General features: G+C 41.9%; 2 protein-coding genes across 3 annotated transcripts in view; one reads left to right on the plus strand and one right to left on the minus strand.

Annotated features, from left to right (window-relative positions):
* LOC103058037 (netrin-1-like) overlaps nucleotides 1–486 on the minus strand; it is a 39,907-nt gene extending 39,421 nt beyond the window's left edge. For both annotated transcript variants that reach the window (XM_007423019.3, XM_088142654.1), the window contains exon 1: nucleotides 375–486. The gene's annotated coding sequence lies outside the window, so the exon portion shown is untranslated. The remainder of the gene's footprint in view (nucleotides 1–374) is intronic.
* A 6,985-nt stretch (nucleotides 487–7,471) lies between these two features.
* On the plus strand, nucleotides 7,472–17,676 carry IZUMO1 (izumo sperm-oocyte fusion 1). Its single transcript, XM_025163274.2, has 9 exons — nucleotides 7,472–7,703; nucleotides 9,776–9,850; nucleotides 11,333–11,416; nucleotides 12,286–12,306; nucleotides 13,565–13,645; nucleotides 13,888–13,988; nucleotides 14,224–14,374; nucleotides 16,332–16,569; nucleotides 17,550–17,676. The coding sequence occupies exons 1-9, from the start codon at nucleotides 7,472–7,474 to the stop codon at nucleotides 17,674–17,676; spliced, it is 1,110 nt and encodes a 369-aa protein (XP_025019042.2).
* The last annotated feature ends 1,606 nt before the right edge of the window (nucleotides 17,677–19,282 follow it).

The raw sequence follows: 19,282 nt of genomic DNA on the forward strand, positions 1-19,282 counted from the left end.
TTTATCTTCTATCTATCTATCTATCTATCTATCTATCTATCTATCTATCTGTCTGTCTGTCTGTCTGTCTGTCTGTCTGTCTGTCTGTCTGTCTGTCTGTCTATCTATCTATCTATCTATCTATCTATCTATCTATCTATCTATCTATCTATCTATCTATCAATCAATCATCTTGCAAGAGAAGCCAACATAACACAGATAGGAAACAACAGGTTTTGCCATTTTAAATATTTCTCTGATCAAATTTTTTGGGGGGTGGGTTGGCTGCAAACATAGGCAGAGCTAGAATTTCTCATGCATTAAGGAAGTGAATGCAGAATAACAATGCAATACAAGAATACAGTGATACAATAGAGCGATGAGAACAGACCCACCTTTTCTCCCCCAATTGTTGTGTCTGGAGCCGGCGTCCACTATGCTATCCACCAAGGTTTCTGGAATCCGATATCAGCCAGGCTGTAGTTTCTTAAAAATGAAACCCTCTTTGCTGAGAGTTTATGAGGAAGTTTAGCAAGTTTTACAAGCCGTTGGGTAAATACTAGACAGTCGTCCTGTTGGATGTATGGATTGGGGGGTGGAGGGTGGAGGAGAGACGGGAAATAGTGCCTCTGGGGATCTGTTAAAGTGTTCATGAGTTATGCAAGTTTTGATAGTCAGGTTTCTCACCCAGTCCTGGAACCAGGAGGAACTGTTAGTAAAAGACTTTTCCAGATCTCGGAGGCTTTGATCTGTGGTTGCTACATTTCCTGATGGCATTGCCCTACGCGAGTGGGCTTCCAACAGCGATCATCATGAGTCAAAGAAAAGGAGTAAAACCCACTGACAAGACAGATGCCAAACACACGCAGACAGGTGGGCTAGTCATGCAGGATGCAGAGGAGGGAAATACAAAGAGAAAGAGGCAAAATAAAAATGGGCCAGTGTGTCCGTCAGGAAAAGCATCCAGATTATAGATCCACAGAATTATACACAGGAATGAGGAAGAACAAGAAATCAGTGGAGTCAGTTCCTATCTCACACATCCTACATACTGTATCCAGAGGGTATGAGGGGATCATAAAGGAGAAGGATAAAGGCTTCGGGGCTGGGTCCTGCTTTTATTACAATATCTTCTTGTGATCCCCAAACCCCATATTGCTCAGGGGGAGAGATGGCCTTCCAGAGAGTTTGATATTGAAAAAACGGGGCCTTTAAGAAAAAGGCTCCATTTCCCATTCTAACATAATGGGAATGGTTCTTTCTCCAGGTTTTTGGATGTTGCAGTTTAATCCCAGGTCGATGTATAATAAACTCCACTATTTGACTGTTTGCCATTCCTCCAGTTTTGCCTTCTTGGGTACTTTGACAGAAATCATGAGGGCTGTAGGAATAGGACATAAACAGCTTTAAGCTTGTATTAAGATAGATAAATAGTAGATACATCTTAGTCATGTAACATAAATGTATATGCTTATTCTTGCATATCCAAGATGATATAGATCAGTGTTTCTCAACCTTGGCAACTCTAACATGTGTGGACTTCAACTCCCAGAATTCCCCAGCCAGCCATGGGGAATTCTGGGAGTTGAAGTTCACACATCTTAAAGTTGCCAAGGTTAAGAAATACTGGTTTATACTGTTGGGCGAAAAGAATCTTATAACATAGACTAGGCATTTTTTAGAGGAAATATTACTTCGGATTAGTGGTATGCAATATTGGGATCTGAACCTGTGCCTTTTCCTCAGATCCTGCAACAGCTGGTAGCTGTGCAAGTTCAGGCATTTGAGTTAAGGTGGTAACAACTCAGTGCAGCCATTTGTCCTTAAATCAAATGTCTTTTTCCCTGAGCATGCATGGCTACTGGATGAGTTCAGGAAAAGGGCCAGCAGCAGAGAGCGGACACCCACACCAGATTCAAAGCACGCTTGCCCACTTCAGAGACAAATACGACGCACATGTACTTCTGATAGCAAACAACATTATACGTAGCCCTGAAAGAAAAGAGTATTTTTCTTAGACCTCTGTCAGAGATCCAAAGCAAGATTGACAAGCTAAATATAGAAAAGTAGGCATTATGGGCTTTTCAGTACCTCTAGAACTGGACCTTCTGTTGGGCGGAAAGAGACGACTGCCCCAGTGGTGGGTACTACAAGGTTGCCTTTGTATTCAAAGCGATTCCATCTGAGCCCCTCCTGTTTGGTGTATAAGAGCTACGGAGACCAAAGGCAGGTTTAAAACTATGAAGAGATTGCATCTCCATAAATTAGTCTACTCTCCTCAGAGATGGTAGAGCCCATGTCCCATTATAAGTGGTGCAAAAAGATTCAACTGCAAGGCCATCCCACCTTGCTGTTTGGCTTTTAGCTCACAAAGGGTCTTGAGCCCAACCTGAATATCCCACAACCCTCTTGTTTGCACTGTCCCAAGCAGGCCATAACATTTGCTGGCCTGGGCTAAAATAATATAGTTCCTGAGAGTGAATTACTAGGAATTTTCCTCTCAGTGATGTTATGGTAAAAGTCTCTCTCTCTCACTCTCTGTGTTAACTAACATCTTGGATACATAAGCATATATGTGATTAATACCTAACTAATATGCTTATCTATCTATCTATCTATCTATCTATCTATCTATCTATCTATCTATCTATCTATCTATCTATCTATCATCTGTCTGTCTGTCTGTCATCTATCTATGTCCGTGTCACTCAACCTTGGCAACTCTAAGTTGTGTGGATTTCAACTCCCAGAATTCCCCAGTCAGCATGCATTCTGGGAGTTGAAGTCACATATTTTAAGGTTACTAAGGTTGAGAAACACTGGTATAAACTCATCTTCATATTAGAAGACAGAGGCTGGTTCTAAGGACCGGTGTGTATAGCTTCTTGGCACAGCAAGCTACTTCTTGAAGCAACTGATGTGAAAATGCGTATGGCAGAGAGGCAGTTCACAGCTACTATGGTAGGAAATATTATAAAATAGCAAAGCAGGGGCTCTGGAATTCTTTCCTCCCCCTTCACCAGCAGTGACCATGGGTGGCATCTGTATTTTCCTCTGGGAAATGAAGGAATCGGTTGCATCCGTATGTATGCACGTGTGCTCAGGGGAAGCCGAGGGAGGGTTGTGTATCTACACACTCTGGGTCACGTGACCAGGAAGGAAGAGGAGGGGGGCTTAGAATGGAGCAGTTGCTCATTTGCCTTTTCCATAAGGGACATTGAGAACATTTTTTCTTGATTTTTTTTCCTCCACCGACCAGATACAGCCCATTTTCTAACTTGATTTTTCCTTTCCCAGCACTTACTGTATATCCCCCTGCACCCAATGTGGTCCAATTCTATTCTGTTTTCAGAGACTTATTCTGCTGACAGACACACACAGGCAGAATGCCTATCCCCTTTATATACATATATATTTTCCTAACATTTGGTTGTGTTGAAAGAATAAAAAAGCCCTAGTTGAAATTTCATTCCACTGAGGGTACCATTTGCTGATTAACTGATCATTAAATTAGCTTATTAAAACTGTCTTTTAATATGTTCAAAAAGAAGACTGTATTACAGTTTTGTTATTACATTCATTTAATCATCTGGATATATTCAATAAATTGATTAAATTTCAATAAATTTAAATAATCAAGTGAAACTTTCTAGGCAGTTAATAGAACAAGACACTGAACTTTCTTCATATTGAAGAAAGTTAATAGGCAATCAGAATGAAAAGTGAGAGTCCAAATGTATAAAGCAGCAATAAAAGATAATTTGGCCAACTCTTTCTTGTCAAAGCACCTAGTGGATTTCCAAGATACAGTTTTGGAACTCCCTGACATTATAATATTATTAATTAATATTAATCAATCAATATTATCCTCAGAATATGAGTTCACAACATCCCATGGAATACTGTGAACTTCAGTGAGACTGACCGAAATATTGTGAGATTTTGATATTGTACATGTGTGTGCTGGCGTGATGGGATCCAGAGCCAGAAAAGATTGCTCCTTCCTGCAGTTAAGATTAAAGCTTCAGTCCTATTAACACTTTCTAGAAGTAAGTCTCACTGCATTCAATAATCTTTGCACTTAGCTAGACATGTATAATGTTATCCTCAACATACTTAGAAGAGAGTGGGCTGTTCGTATATTTCACTAAGTCATAAAGTGGGTGAGTTGGTTTAGGCCTCGTATGTTGGGTAAACCCAGCTATTGTTGTTTCTAAACATGGCTTAAAGTTTAACACTATTTGAGCATTCACCCCTTTGTGAGTTACTGGACGAAATACAGAGAAAAGGTAGATGTATGAATCCTTCCACTATATCTCTGACAATATTGGGAGTTATTTCTGAATGAAGAGAGCTGGCTTGATGCTGCGATAAAAATCTTTTAGGATAGATGTCCTACTTTGGAGGATAGTCCTCCATATTTTGAAGACAAATACTTGTCCAGACCATGTTAGATTTTAATATAAAGAGCTATTATAAAGGGGCGTTGAAGCCTTGAAGTTGGTATATGGAGAGAAGGGTTGTAATTTAAGAGTCTTCCCCATGAAGATAATATATATTTAATTTATATAAATTATTTCTATGAGAGTATGTAGATCAGTTTGTATGCAAATATTATGCAAATCTATGTCACTTTTACCCTCTTCCCCTTTTGGCAACATGCATCTCATTTGGTGATGCATAAAAGACTTACCTTAACTTTAATCAAATGATGACTTTTTATTTAGCAAATAGTTGCCTTTGACAACTATTTATAATCCACATCAGCATCCAAATGTTTAATAATCACTTTCTGGCACAAAAAAGAGTATTTTTAACAATTACACATATCCATCTAATAATAATTCATATTCTGACCCACTCAGTAGATCTGAATCCCAAACACAGAACACTTGTCAAGTGTTCCGAAGCTTGCAATTTTCACACAATTTAAGAGCAACTTTTCAGTTGTGCCGCAGACTGAAACCCTGTAATTTGGATTCACAGCTAGAATTGCCGCTCTTCACTCACTCTCTGTTTCTGAGGCTTAAACACAGATCTTAAGCAGATGGTGAAGTTTATTTCTATTTTGAGAAAAGCTTCGTCTGACAATTCCTGCAAATCTAACTGCTAGGCACTGGGTGGTTTTCCCCTTAAGCAGTTGGCAACCCTCCGTGCAGTTGCTCTGCCATTTCAGCCTAAGATGCCCCCCTGCCTAGTTCCCAAATTACTGCCTCTTCCCTCCCACCCCCACCCGTCTGGTGAGCTCCCCCCCACCACATCCCCCCCCCCCAGCTGTCCCAAGCTCTGAAAGTGAAATTGCTGGCTCGTTCGCCATTAATCTCCCTGTTGTTTTTACGAGGCTCCCCCACCTCTTCTCCCCTGGGGTGCCCGTTAAGGATCAAAGGTTAATTAATGCAGAGCAGACCGTGACCACAGTTATTCTGACCCCATATGGCCAGGTGGCCCCAGAGTCCTGATATACAAGATGTGATGAAAGAGGGACACAGCCCAGGAATTTACAAGATTATGAGGCGTGGCGGGTGAGGGGACCCAAGTGGAGAAAGAGGAGGCTGTGGGGAGTTGACCTTCTCAGGGTCAGCAGAGGGGGGAGAAGACTAAGGGAAAGTTGGATTCGCTTCGGAAGCAAGCTACGTTAGAAGCCAAACCATTGTTTGACTCGATGCATGTGACCCTTATGGTGATTTTTCTCTCACTCTACATTCCCTCCCTACGTGCAGCAGATCTCTCCTGTTATTGTCAGCTCCATGGTCACTTGGCATGCAAAGAAACCAGGCTCAACCCTGATGTGCATTTCCGGTTTGCAGCATAAGAGTGATCCTAGGTTTTGCCCTTTGAAGAGGGTAGTTTGCCCAGACCAGAAAGTGAGGGAATCTGTGTGCTAACAGGGTAGCTGGTATGTTGGTCTAGGACAGTGTTTTTCAACCTTGGCAACTTTAAGATATGTGGACTTCAACTCCCAGAATTCCCCAGCCAGCCAACTTTAAGATATGTGGACTTCAACTCCCAGAATTCCCCAACCAGCCAAGTTTAAGATATGTGGACTTCAACTCCCAGAATTCCCCAACCAGCCAAGTTTAAGATATGTGGACTTCAACTCCCAGAATTCCCCAGCCAGCCAACTTTAAGATATGTGGACTTCAACTCCCAGAATTCCCCAGCCAGCCAACTTTAAGATATGCAGACTTCAACTCCCAGAATTCCCCAGCCAGCCAAGTTTAAGATATTTGGACTTCAACTCCCAGAATTCCTCAGCCAGCCATGCTGGCTGGAGAATTCTGGGAGTTGGTCCACAAATCTTAAAGTTGCTAAGATTGAGAAACATTGGTCTAGGATTTGAAGTATTCAAATCTCCACTCAGTTTTCTAAGGTTGTCTCACTCGAGCCTACCTTGTAGGGTTGTTTTCAAGATAAACTGGGCAGAACAGAACTATATGCCTCTATAGCCTTAAATTTTGGGGAACGAAGGCAGAATGTAATAACAATGACAACACCAGTATCAGAAAAAGAAGAAGAGTTTTGGAGTGAAAATCTGGAAATTCTATGATTTCTGGCTTTCTTATAGGGTCATTAATATTGTAAACTGAATATGATTTGATTCTGCACACTTATTTCACGATCTAAAATATTTCTTTATCTCTCTGTTACAAAGATATTGCAAACACACTCACCTGCCCACAAATTAGTACCTTGGAGCATTTCTACACTGAAACTCTTCTCCCTTTCCAAACTCCTGGCGGCTGCTTTAAAGTGCCAGAATTGTCTTCACTGTTGTCAACTTCAACGCACTGAAAGCAGGTTATGAATAATCCGCACTCATTTGGCTGACCCATGGCTGGCTGCAGATAGGAAGCTGACAACTTTTATATTCCCACAATTGTTCTTTTCTTCCATTATTTTCAGATGAATCAACACTAAAAAACCCCTTTCTATTAAACAGTCGCAAGGAGGAACCTGCTTCCACATTAGGCTCAAAGGTTCCTGTTCTTCAGGGTGGTCTACATGCTGGCTGGGGAAAATGGGAATTATAGTCCAATGCAGGTCTACAGGGGTTATGCATTAGGGTTTTATTAGTGAGATCTGACATTAAATATGAAGGACAGCCCTAGAAGTATATCAGAGAGGAGAGAAGCTAAATTGCCTCCATCTTCAGATTAAAAAACTTTTGAGGGCGCTAACTGGAAGTTGAGCCACAGATTGCATTTCTCTGGCCATTGCAACGTTTATTTCTGCTGTAGCCATGTTCACACCTTGTGCTAACAGAATGTGGTTTATATTCTGTTTCCATTACATATGAGTGAAGCCAGCCCGTTGTGATTTATTCAGCCAATTATGATTAAACAAACCACAGTTTAGCACACTGGGGACATTTCAGCGGAAGAGTCACCTACTCTTCTGATTGTTTGAAGAGCATGCGGGCTTTGTGAGGTCATAGTTATGATGTCACTGCTTTGCCGTTTAAGGCCCCCTCTGGCAGCTGTAGCATACTGTCATGTCTTGGTTAGAGTTTGGGCTTCTGACTGTGGTCATCATGGGATCTTATGGCTGCTTAAAATGTAGCAGAGAAGCCATGGCGCTTCGGACAGAGTTCAGAAATAGCTACCTGGAGAAGAAACTCCAAAAGGACCCTCAGCTCAAAACCAAATTGCAGCAGCTCCTGGACAATGTCATAGAGAGGCTATCGAATCAACCCATACATCCGAAAAAATATATGGGTATTATTGGTACGAACGCACTCCTTCCAATAGCTCTCCAAGAAGATTCAATTTTTTCTGGAGTGGATCTGAGCCATTCTTAAGGGAATAACTAAGTCCACACCCTGACATCCAAGTCCAATGATAGGTTCTAGGGGCATTTTTAAGGGCAGAATTTGAATTTTACACAGCAACCTGTATATGGAACAAAGAGGTCATGTCACCAAATTATGCTGATTTTTAAGATTAATATTTTAGATCAGGAGGCGTAATCTTTTTGTGAACTGAAGGCTGCCTTGTCATGCTAGGGCAACTACATCCCCGAACATTGGCAGGGCCAAGTTAGAGAAATTGGTGGGGACAAAACCCCAAGTTTTACAGGCATATATTATAAATGGGGCCAGGTTATTTACAGGACCACTTCCCTCCAGTTGTCCTACCAGACCCAACAAGGCTGGCATGCTCCAGGTCCCCCCTATTCAACTGTGTTATCTTGTGGGACCAAGCCAACGTGTCTTCTCTGTCACGGTGCCTGCCCCACGGAACAGCCTCCCCCCTGACCCTCTTGGCTTTTGAGAAGGCCACAAAGACCTGGCCTTTCCCTTGGGTCTTCACAGGGTGGACCAGGATGTTAGAGGAGCCCAATACACATGTGTACATAGTATGAGTTTGTTACATAGTCCTTGGTTTCTTTTTTATTGGATTATTTTTAATTGTTCTCTGGTAGAGGCTTTTATATTGTGAATGGGTAGTTAGCTGCCCAGAATTATATATTTAAGATGAGTGGCCTTATATGTTCCCTAGATATAAATAAATAAATAAATAAATAAATAAATAAATAAACAAACAAACAAAATTGAATAGAAAGGGCAAGTGGAAAGTCAGAGGGCGAACTGCCTTGACGGGCTGAAAATAAAAGCTTCAAAAACATAAACCCTGATGACACGTGCTTTGAGCCTGGGGAAGTTAAGGGGGGGAAACAAGCTGAAGATATATTGATGGACTTCTCTTGCTCTGGCAGGTGAATGAGGTGACAGAACAAGCTTTTAAAATGGGCCATTTTGGGGGACTGAATTCAGAAATGAGTACCTAAAGAAGCAGGCTGGAGACTCCTTTCATTTTCTTTGACCATATTCCTATTTCATGCGAGCAATTTAAATAATGTAATTTTGCATCATGGTTTGCATTGCATTTCTAGCACTGAAAGGTGTGCTTCAGTTCACTGAAGATGTGCTGTTGTTAAAGCTCCTGATCAAACTGAGATCTAATCATGGTTAGAATGCCAACTGAAATAAACATAACCAGGAGCTTCCATGGGGGAGGTGTCAAAATCTGCAAGATGGTGGGTATGACGCCTCACCCATGTGTACATTGATGTGGAACTGAAGTCAGTCATCCTAACTGAACGGGTCTTAAGTATGACAAGATCTGGATCCAACCCAGCTTTGGGTTCAGTATCTAACTGTCTGTGCATTACCACGGGGTTGCGATCAAACCCAGTAAACTGAATTGAATTAACTGGTTTATTTTATATCTCTGTGTTCTGTGAGAGTATTTTAACCAGTGTGATAATTTCTTTGAGGTTATAAATAATGGAAAAGTAATGCACGCATGTCTGGAAGTATATCCATGTGTTTGTGTGCCTGTGTGAAATAAAACTTCTGTGCATCAAAATGCGCTAAACACTGATCTAGTAAAGTTCATAATCAATTCCTTAATGGATTCAGGCTTTGCATGAAAATCTTTAAGGAAATATTTGGAGAGAGTTACACATAATGCAAAGCTATGATTTTAAACCTTGATTTGGCCTTTTCTGTACACTGTGCATGAACTATAATGGGAACACATCACACTATCTTAAAAAGAATCCAGCAATGCCGGGTTTCATGTTTGTGTGAACCAGAAAACGGTTTTGGAGATAGCTTTTATGTTTGCAGACCACGAAATTCACAAAGGGGCATATTGATTGGAAGTTGTGGATGAGGATTAGATATGGAGAAATGATTTTAAAAAAGCTTTTTAAGACAAATGCATGATCAGGGAGGAAGGAAGCTGGCTACTTTCTTTTTCCTACAATTGTTCCTCTCTTCCATTATTTTCAGATGAATTAACGCTAAAAAAACTCACTGTCTACTTCAAACGCTCTCTGAACCAGATCAAGGAAAATCACTTTGAAGGTAGAGACCTGATAAAAGGAATGATACTCGATGGGCATAAAAGGAATACATAAGACTGGTTTTTCTTGAAGGGCACTTAGGAATATTTTGAGTTTAGATATACAGCAATCCATTAAGAACAGGGTGAATCTGTGCAAGGTCCTCCATAAACCTCAAGCAAGCTTTGCTTTGGCTGCCAAATTCATCCACCCATGACGTGTTCCCTGCTTTTTCTCATGTCATCATCATAATGAATTCCAATACAATATTTTTCTCTTGGAATTAGCTAAGCAGCACCATCTGGTGGTTTTGTGAATTTCCCTTACCCAAGGGAAGAAAGGATTTTCCCCATTCATATACCTGGATAAAAATTTCTGCACTTTCCTGTCTTTTTTTTAGAAATCTCAACGAAAAATTTCCTTTTAAAAATCCACATAAACCCCCCATTTAAGATGGTGGCTACTCACCGATAACGTTACTCTTGCTGTTGCTCCCTTAGCCCTATTTGTAGAATCTCTAGGATAGCTCATGCATTCGTTTTAGCGCTGAGAAACAAGCAGTAGGGAGTTACCTAATTTGAAGTCTCTGTTGTGTGAAGCCCTCCTGCTCAGTCCACTGAGTGGACCCTGGGTATCTGTCCCAACTTTCTTTCAAGATGCAGCCATGAATAAGAGAATTTAGTCCTGGAAGTCACAAAGACAAGACTAAATCTGAGTCCCACTCTAGGCAGGACCAAGGCTACCATTGAGCCAAATGAAGCAGTCACCTCGGGCACTGGACTAGCACAAGATGAAAATTGAGGATAAGTCTCCCTGCCATTGCTGTCTTCCAGTCTATGCCCCCAGAGTAGCTACTGTAAATGTGATATATAAATATATAAATAAATAAATTCCATGGGGTCTAAGGTTTTTGTTAGCTTCCTTGTTCTATATGTTCCTTCTGGGGGTGATAGTGGGGGACGTCTTCTGAAGAACTGGCAGAGTCTTCTGAAGAACCTATGGGGACGTTCCAGGAGCATCCATGGTGTATGTGTAAAAAAAAGTTAATATGGCAGCCACGACTGTGCAATTAAATCCTCACCCCTTTTTTACATGCAACATCTGCTAAAAGGGGTGAGTCTTTGTTCATGTGGTCACGGCCACCATCTTGACTTTCTTGTCCTCGCCCAGGGATACCCCAAGCCATTTCACATAGAGTCATTCTGAGTAACCCCTCAGATGGATGCTTGCAGTATGGCTGACTGGTCATGGGAGACTGGCCATATCCCTGAAATTGAAAAGTGTATAAGACAACACAAGTGACAAAGCAGTGGGAGTCTCCTCAAAAGGGTAGAAGCCCTGGGTCTTTCCTCACATGTCAGGCAGTAGGTCTTTTCTTGGGCTGCCCCTGGCTTTAAATTTATTTCATGGGGTGCTCCAGCCTTGTCACCAACAGACCCGGTCCTGTTGCCCAGGTTACAACTCTTCCATCACACCCTCTCAGCATCTTCCCTCTTTCTGGCAGGTGAGCAGCTTTTTAATGAAATGATGTGGAGCCTCCAGAAACTGGTATCTTATTTTGAAGAGGCCATGCCACAATTTACAAAACGTAAGCTATATTTAATTCTAAAAAGGAAAAAAGGAGGAAGTGGTTCTAAGTTTAAATGATCATGTGCATCTGTGTTTTGCATACAACATAATCCAGGATTCCCCACAATGTTCTGTTTATTGCTGATTGCTGCCAACCTGCCCATTCTGGAGATGGTTTATAACTTTCTGAAAGTAAACTTTCCAAAACTGTTTATGACTTATTTCCAAGAATTTATGAGGTTCCCACCACCACAGAATGGTTGAATTGGCTCATTCCAAAGGAAAAATGAAATTCCTTAAATCTTGAAACTTTCCTACCTAATTGTACTAAGAGTTCTCCTATACAATAGTACCCAAGTGCGGTGGTCCAGGGTGAAGGTGGGCACAAAATATAGTGGAGTATACTTTGACCCTCTGCAATGAAACAGAACTGGGGTTCTGTCTAAAATGAGAGCTTGGGGGGGGGCAGCAGAGAGCAGACTGATGGTGAATGCTTCATTTAATGGCAGTTACTGGCAGCAGAAGACCAACTACAGGTCTCTAGCAACAAAGAAACCATCCTTGCTTTTCTCTCTCCCTCTGTTTGATCTATGACCGTACATTTTAATACCGTAAACTCGAACTGTGGAATTCTTTGTGCTCTCTGAGCTTGGTTATTTGCTTGCTTGGACATCATTTGCTCCAACTGAAATGTCAACTTCAAGGATCAGTTTGGCTTTATCAGCACTAGCTAGGGAATTGGGGCTGGAAGAGACCAACCATTTGTTGCTAATGACTTTCTTTCTTTCTTTCTTTCTTTCTTTCTTTCTTTCTTTCTTTCTTTCTTTCTTTCTTTCTTTCTTTCTTTCTTTCTTTCTTTCTTTCTTTCTTTCTCCTTTTGGCTTGTAGTCTATTGCAGCAATGACTGTGGTGAGTATCAGACTGGGTAAAAGGAATGCTATTGGTGGGTCTTTTTGGAGTGTGGTTTTCCCCATCTGATCAGGGCTAGGAGCTGTCCCCCGCACCCAAATCTTATTCTATATTCAGTCCTGAACAGAATTAGAACTGTTTCAAACAGCAGCAAAGAAGGAAGGAAGGATAGATAGGTAGATTCATTTCATCTCCAGTTCAGTTATAAGTCAGAATACTGGTGCAACTTATTCAGTGTCAAATGGCATTGTTCTCCCAGAGTCTTCAATGGGGAAGGCAAATCTATCACACTAAATTTTGCTGTCCCATTTTACTTTTTACTTACATTTTACATTTTACTTACTTTGTTTTGCCCAGTGTACATATCAGCTTTTTAAGAAGGGTTCTGAATGAAAAATGGTACCCATTTTGTATATGGTTCTCCTCAACATTTTCTTGTACATTTTGGCAAGTGATTTCCCCTATAATATAATACAATTCTGTGCATAGTTTGTCATTATATGTATTTTTGCACACCATTTTTGAGTTGCAAATGGCCTTTTAGCAAAACGTAGAAGGAACTGAGCCCAGGATCTTCTGTTTCCAAAACTGAGCAGTATGACCAAGGCTTTTCTGCAATGATGCTACTAGGTCTGCTAACTGCTCATCTGAGTCCTGCGGTTCTGCCTTTAACAGCAGGATGATGTACCAACGCTTGGGAGAAGCGATGTGTTTGTGCCATCAGACATTTTACATGCTGATTTCAGCATAGCAATTTGCTTTCCAAGGCACAAGAATGAGGCACAGCCTGGGGAAGAGAGTATCCATTGCATATAGAATCATAGAACTGGGAGGAACCAGACTTAGAAGCTTCTAGTCTAGTCCTCTGCTCCTTGTAGGATCCACTAGAACATCTCTGAAGACTCTTCAACCTCTCTTTGAAGACTTCTGTGTCCTTATCTCTTGAAATAAATGGGCGCCTCTACATGCACATCATTGCTCATTTCAGGTTGCATCCTCCTTTTGTTGACATCCAGGTGGCTAGCCTTGCTGAAATTGGTGTTCCCCCAGATGTGTATCACTACAGATCCCATCACTACAACCATTCTTGTTAAGGATAATAGATGCAATTCCAGGACACCTGGAAAACCCTGCATTAGGAATGTCTATGCTTTCTACCTGTTGCCTTGTATCCACTTTTCTGGTTTTCTTCTGCTTTACACCCAAAAAGTTCACTTCTCTCTTCTTTTCCTCCTCTGATTCAACTCCCATCCTACAGGTCGGATGGTGTATGCTTTTATCAGTTGCTTCTCATGTGAGACAAATCAACAGTCATGTTCCAAGAACTACCATTGTGGAGGTGAGTGTTGGTAGGGCAGACCCAAAATTGGCTCATGCCGTTTTGAGCTGGGTTAGTAGATAATGGGGCCTAGTTGGACTGAGAGGTATAGAATCCAGTCTAAATCCTGTCTAAATTGTGGGCCCACGAAATTTTCAGGTAGGGTAACTGGTCAAGAAAGCTTAATAAATGTATAGATTCAATTTATGGTAGCAGCAGCTGGCACAGCCTGACAGTAGAATATAACATGCTGGATTTTGCAGAACGGAACGTTCGAGTGGAAACAGATGATGATCTGATTTTGGATTGTGCTCTGAAATGGCATAAGGCAAGCCATGGAGTGAAGACATATAAGTTCTTCCGGGTAGGCGTGGTCCCCAACAAGCAGTTTCTCTGACACAAGCCTACTTCCCTATCTCCTTTGTCTCCTTAGCTCTTGAATGTTGACTTTCCACACTGAACCAATATATTGAATTATCCTGCTCTTCAATGGAGAGCTTGTATTGCCATCCATTCTTTCACCCTGGGTGGCTACAACCCTCTTAGGCTGACACAGAAATGATGTGTACTCAGCTCTTTTCAGGTCTTATTCTTCTCAGATGGTGAATGATAAAGAGCAGCTGATGGCCAGTGGTACAGACTCCTTTCTGACCAAGAAGGAAGCCAGCATGAAAGATGCAGGCAGATACCGATGTAAAATGATAGATGCAGAGGGATATACTGCCAGCCAGATTGAATTTCAAGTTGTAGGTGAGTGAAGTGAATCAGGGCTGGAAAATTTCCCAAGAAACTTCATCTCAGCTGGGGTTCAGAGAACCTTCTCCCCCCAACATATTCAAAGAATTCATGATAGGGTCATGAGTCATACTGGGGTTATCCATGCCCCAAATCCTGTTTTCATTGGCATCAAAATGCCCTTGCAAAGCTATATCAATTGTCTGGACCGAGTTGGTAGAGCAAGTTGGAAGCCTTTCCCAACTAGATGCTCTCCAAGACTGGAATTGCAGTCCAATACTTCTAAGTAAGTAATATAGCCCAAAACAAACATATTGGCCACTTGCAGCCATGTTTCTTATTTGTGCCATATAACGGGCAGTCATCATCACTGAATTCCCGTTATTTGAAAATTGCACTTACTAAACAGAGGCAACATAACAAATGGGTGTTAAGAAGTCCTGAAATATACTTTCTTTGGGGATGCAACCAGCAGGTGGATAAAACAGGCAAGAAAGGGGGTGCAACTTCACAATGCAAGTCCTGCCTTTATTGTACATGCAGACTGCAGGGCAGGCTGCATCTGCCATCTTGTTCATTTTGACCACCCCCATCCATGCTGCTGCTAGGTGCAAACTAATAAGTAGCTATTACCATTTTCGGGTTAGGAATCTGCAATATAAAAGACCAGATAAGCAGGCAATGAATAAGAGTTCCCCCAACTGAGCTTCTGGTGAGCTGCTGCCAGTTTTAGGAATAACTCAGTTCAAAGCAGTTTCCTGTAATATTCCTGCAATGCATATGGGCCTGGATTAACTCTATCATGCTGTGTAGCAATATTAATCAGAAGGAAATTCCACCGACTTCAGTGAGACTCATTCTGTTACACAGGGATGGGTGACCACCTTAGGACTATGATACTTGGGCTGCAGGCATTTAGGTGGCCACTAGATGTCAGCAAAGAGATACTGAAAACCCTAACTCCTTGCTGCCATCTAGTGGTCATTCGTTTTTTATGGTCCCTGTGAAACTCTTGGGAGGGTACATACATGCGTGAGCAGGGCAGATTGTGAGTGGGCAGTGGGTACATAGAGTGGCCCCCCATGAGAGTTGCTCTTTCCTCATTTCCATTAGAAATGGAGAAACTGTGACTGTGGAGAGGCTGCAACCCTATCCCTCTCTCAGTGAAAATGAATCCACTGAGCAGCAAAAGATGCAGTTGAGACTGCCTGGATGCAAAACACCAGAGCCTAACACGTTGCTTGCCTTCCTGCCTCCTAGCACAGATGTAAGCTTGTAGCTTTAGTCTGTGAAATCAAACTTTGGTTTCTAGGGAACTGGTTTTTAACGCTTGATTAAATCTTCACTTCCTTGTCTGTCATTGAGAGTTCTGAAGGGGAAAAGAAAATAAGGCATCTCTACATGGTTTGTGCAAAGGTTCCTGCAGCTGACTGCCATCTTCAGGGTTGTCTGCAGAGAGGAGGTTGAAAAAATCAAAATGGTGGGCACAACCATGTGATTGAAGCCCTGCCCTTTTTTGCAGGCATTGCAATGTAAAAAATACCCCTTGGGCCATCTTTAGAGACTCCTTTTCAACCCTGGGATAATGAAGAGAACATTTCTTTTCTAAGGTGGTGTCCCTCCATCTGCCTTTTGTATATCCGATAAGTTTTCCTTTAAAGTAGGTTGCTTTGTGTCAGAGTTTTCAAGCCATTCACCTAACGAATTGACTACACCAGTGTTTCTCAACCTTGTCAACTTTAAGATGTGTGGACTTCAACTCCCAGAATTCCCCAGGCAGCATGCTGGCTGGGGGATTCTGGGAATTGAAGTCCATGCATCTTAAAGTTGACAAGGTTGAGAAACACTGGTCTAGAGCTTGAAGGTTAAAGAGATAGAATTACTGCTCTTCCACACTGGAAAAAGGAGCCCAAACTCCTAATCCCCACCCTGATGTCTCTTTATTTCCCATCTTGCCCTCTTCTTCTATCAGTGCTACCTTCAAGAGAGACGATCACCTTGTTTACCCGCCCACCACCACTGGTTCCACCACCATTACTGTCACCAGCATCATCATCATTATTGTCATCACCACCATCACTGCCTATGACAGTGGAAAACCCTCTTACCCTAGGGGTTTCCTCCAGGGCTCCACCCCCTGAAGCTGATTGGGCAGCTTGGAAAATGAGTGGGATTACAGGAGGAGCGCTGTTCTTCATTGTTGCTGCGTTGTGAGTCTCACCATCTTTGCCTTTTTCTGGGGATAACTGGGAATAGATCACATTAGGACATTTAGCACCCTTCGGATACTTGGGAACTATCAGTCTCAAAGGCTAACACATCTGGCAGCATCTGGTGGGAAAAGAGGAGATGCATGAGGAGATGCCAGGGCCAGCCCTGTCTCCAGAGCCTCATCTCTGAAATGCCCATAGAAATCTGAAAATAAACAGTATGATGTCCTAAACAAACCTTCCTTAGTTGTCTGTCAGTTGGTCTATATCTGTGGTAATTTTCAAAGCAGAACTGGGCTTCCAGATAGGTTGGACCATATCATCCTGAGCCTACACTGAGCTACCAATTGCAGATTAAGGAAATTGTAGTTCAATTTCCCCAATGGCTAGTTTCTTTAAGTTTCTTTAAGGTTTCTTTAATCAGAGCTACATCTATGTAACTATTGGCATCCTTAAAAGAATGTCATAGCTGAGACTATAAGACCAATTTTCTCCAAGTGGTGTCCTTCAGGTGTATCTGTATTCCCCGAGATGTATTTTTAGCCTTCCTGGAGGACATCAGTGTGAGGTTGGATGAAACAAGGGATGAGGTGCCAATTTCAGGTGAGACCACTGTGAAAAATCCATAATGGCAGACAGACTTTAATAGAGTAGCTTTTTTAAAGGTGACAAATATTTGTGCTTATACCCAGGATATGCAATCCATCTTAGGCAGGAGACTGAGCCCCCCCCCCCATCCCACTATTGGAAGATGCGCAATTTGGGCAAAGTAATAATATGGCACTGCAGGACCAGCCAGTGTTGTAGATGAATCAAGGGCATATCTTAGAATTTTTCCTAGAATCCTCCAGGGCTGGCGTGTAGGGCCTCACCAGTAAACAAGAGATTGCTGGTGGAATTTGACAAAGCTAGAAATCTTGAAATCTGCTTCTAAGTTCTGCTTCGTTCCCAACTCTGTTATCCCTTTTTTTCCCTGATAGCTTATGTTATTATCGTCATATGGCCAAGAAAGAGGAGGAGGAAGATGAGGATGATGATGATGAAGAGGATGAAGATGAAGATGAGAGTGACAGTGACAGTGAATCTTCAGAGTTGGTGGAAATGTGAAATGTCCCTTCCCCCTTTTAAATTACTTGTAGCCAGCACCCCCCACCTTATTTTGTATTTTTATAGTCTTATTTAGATATATTTACCTGGATTTCATAAAAGACAGTGGATTTACTTTACTAAAGGATTAATTAGGATGTAATAGAAATCTGCCATAGATTCTAGTGGAGAGGATTTGCAGTTTTCATCAAAATTGACTTCTTTCTATTCCAGGACTGAACAGAGCCAAATCTTCTCACGTGTTTGTAAAAATAAAGTTCTGAAAAAGATGTATGTTTCTGATTGATTGGTGATTAGGTGGCCATTAGGTGTTGACTCTTAGTGACCTCACAGATAGACATTCTCCAGGATGATCTGTCCCCATCCTGGCCCTTCTGGTGTGTTTCCATGAATGCAAAAATGGTTCAAACCAGTGTTTTTCAAACTTGGCAACTTTAAGATGTGTGGACTTCAATTCCCCATGCTGGCTGAGGAATTCTGGGAGTTGAAGTCCACACATCTTAAAGTCGCCAAATTTGAAAACACTGGTTTAAACAGTTAAAAAAAGAAAAGAAATGAGCATTTTCTACAAAAATAATATTTGAAAAATCTGTATAAAGATTTTTCAATTTTGCTCCCCGACTTGGATTCTCCTTTTCTTCCATCCTGTTGCTTAGGTACATCCATGGGGCGTGTGTGTGTGTCAAGGAAATACAATTGCGCAACTGAAACCTTGCCCCCTTTTACATGTGTCACATGTAAATAAGGTGTGGGGCTTTGACTGCACGGTCATGGATGCTCTCCTTATTTTTTTGACCCCCCCCCCCACTCCAAGTGGACTCTCTTTCCAAAAGCCCCATCGAATAAGGACAGTGATGAACAAATACAATTGCAGAGTTTTTGATTTTTTTAAACCAACTTAAAGCTGATATTTTTTAAAAAAGAATAGAATCATTTAAAAATGTCTATCCAGTCCTACTCTCGTGGATGGTAAAATGGGTTTGGTTTATATGGATCTATACATCTGTACTAAAAACAAAAATCTCCAACTTCTTGGAGCCAGTTTAAATGGTATTTGGAAATGGCTTCTACCCACATGCTACAGGAGGAAGAAAAAAAAAAAGCACAGTTGGTAGGGACAATTTGGCACCTCTTAAAAAGATAGTTTGTCACAGAAGAGCAAACAAGTAGGGAATGGGTTAAGCAGCCATTCCTGATCTGCTGCTCCAAATGGACCCTTCCCCAACCGATCCTCCTCTGGGGGAGGGTCCGCAAAACACATAAAAAAACAAGTGGAGTTTGACTGTACCTTCGCAGCCACCATCTTGACTTTTTTGACCACACCCTGTGGACACCCGTTTTACACAGAAAAAACAGCCCACCTGCAGCCAGGCCTGGGCATGGCACAGGGAGCAGAGCACAGAGAATGCAGAGGCGGAAGGAAAATGCAACAAAAATCAGAATCCAGCCGATGCCGAGAGGATGTGCCAGTGAGAGCCTCACCGGGCAGCAAGAGAGACTCAGCCCCCCCCCCCCCCCGCTTCAATATGTCACCTGCAAGGAGCTACCATGGCTGCAACAGGCTGGGAAGATCTTTTGGTCTTGCTCCGATAACAACCTCCCCTCC

This window comes from Python bivittatus, unplaced genomic scaffold (assembly GCF_059951505.1).
Source record: "Python bivittatus isolate LINGU-HERP-01145 unplaced genomic scaffold, Pbiv_v1 ctg000440_np1212, whole genome shotgun sequence".
NCBI classification, from domain to species: domain Eukaryota; kingdom Metazoa; phylum Chordata; class Lepidosauria; order Squamata; family Pythonidae; genus Python; species Python bivittatus.

What these genes read in the sequence shown, in the direction of transcription:
- IZUMO1 (XM_025163274.2), top strand. Translation starts at nt 7,472, where the DNA reads ATGTCTTGGTTAGAGTTTGGGCTTCTGACTGTGGTCATCATGGGATCT. An exon ending in CTATTGCAGCAATGACTGTG is followed by an intron (nt 12,307 to 13,564) that starts GTGAGTATCAGA and finishes CCCATCCTACAG; the next exon opens with GTCGGATGGTGTATGCTTTT. An exon ending in CAAGAACTACCATTGTGGAG is followed by an intron (nt 13,646 to 13,887) that starts GTGAGTGTTGGT and finishes TGGATTTTGCAG; the next exon opens with AACGGAACGTTCGAGTGGAA.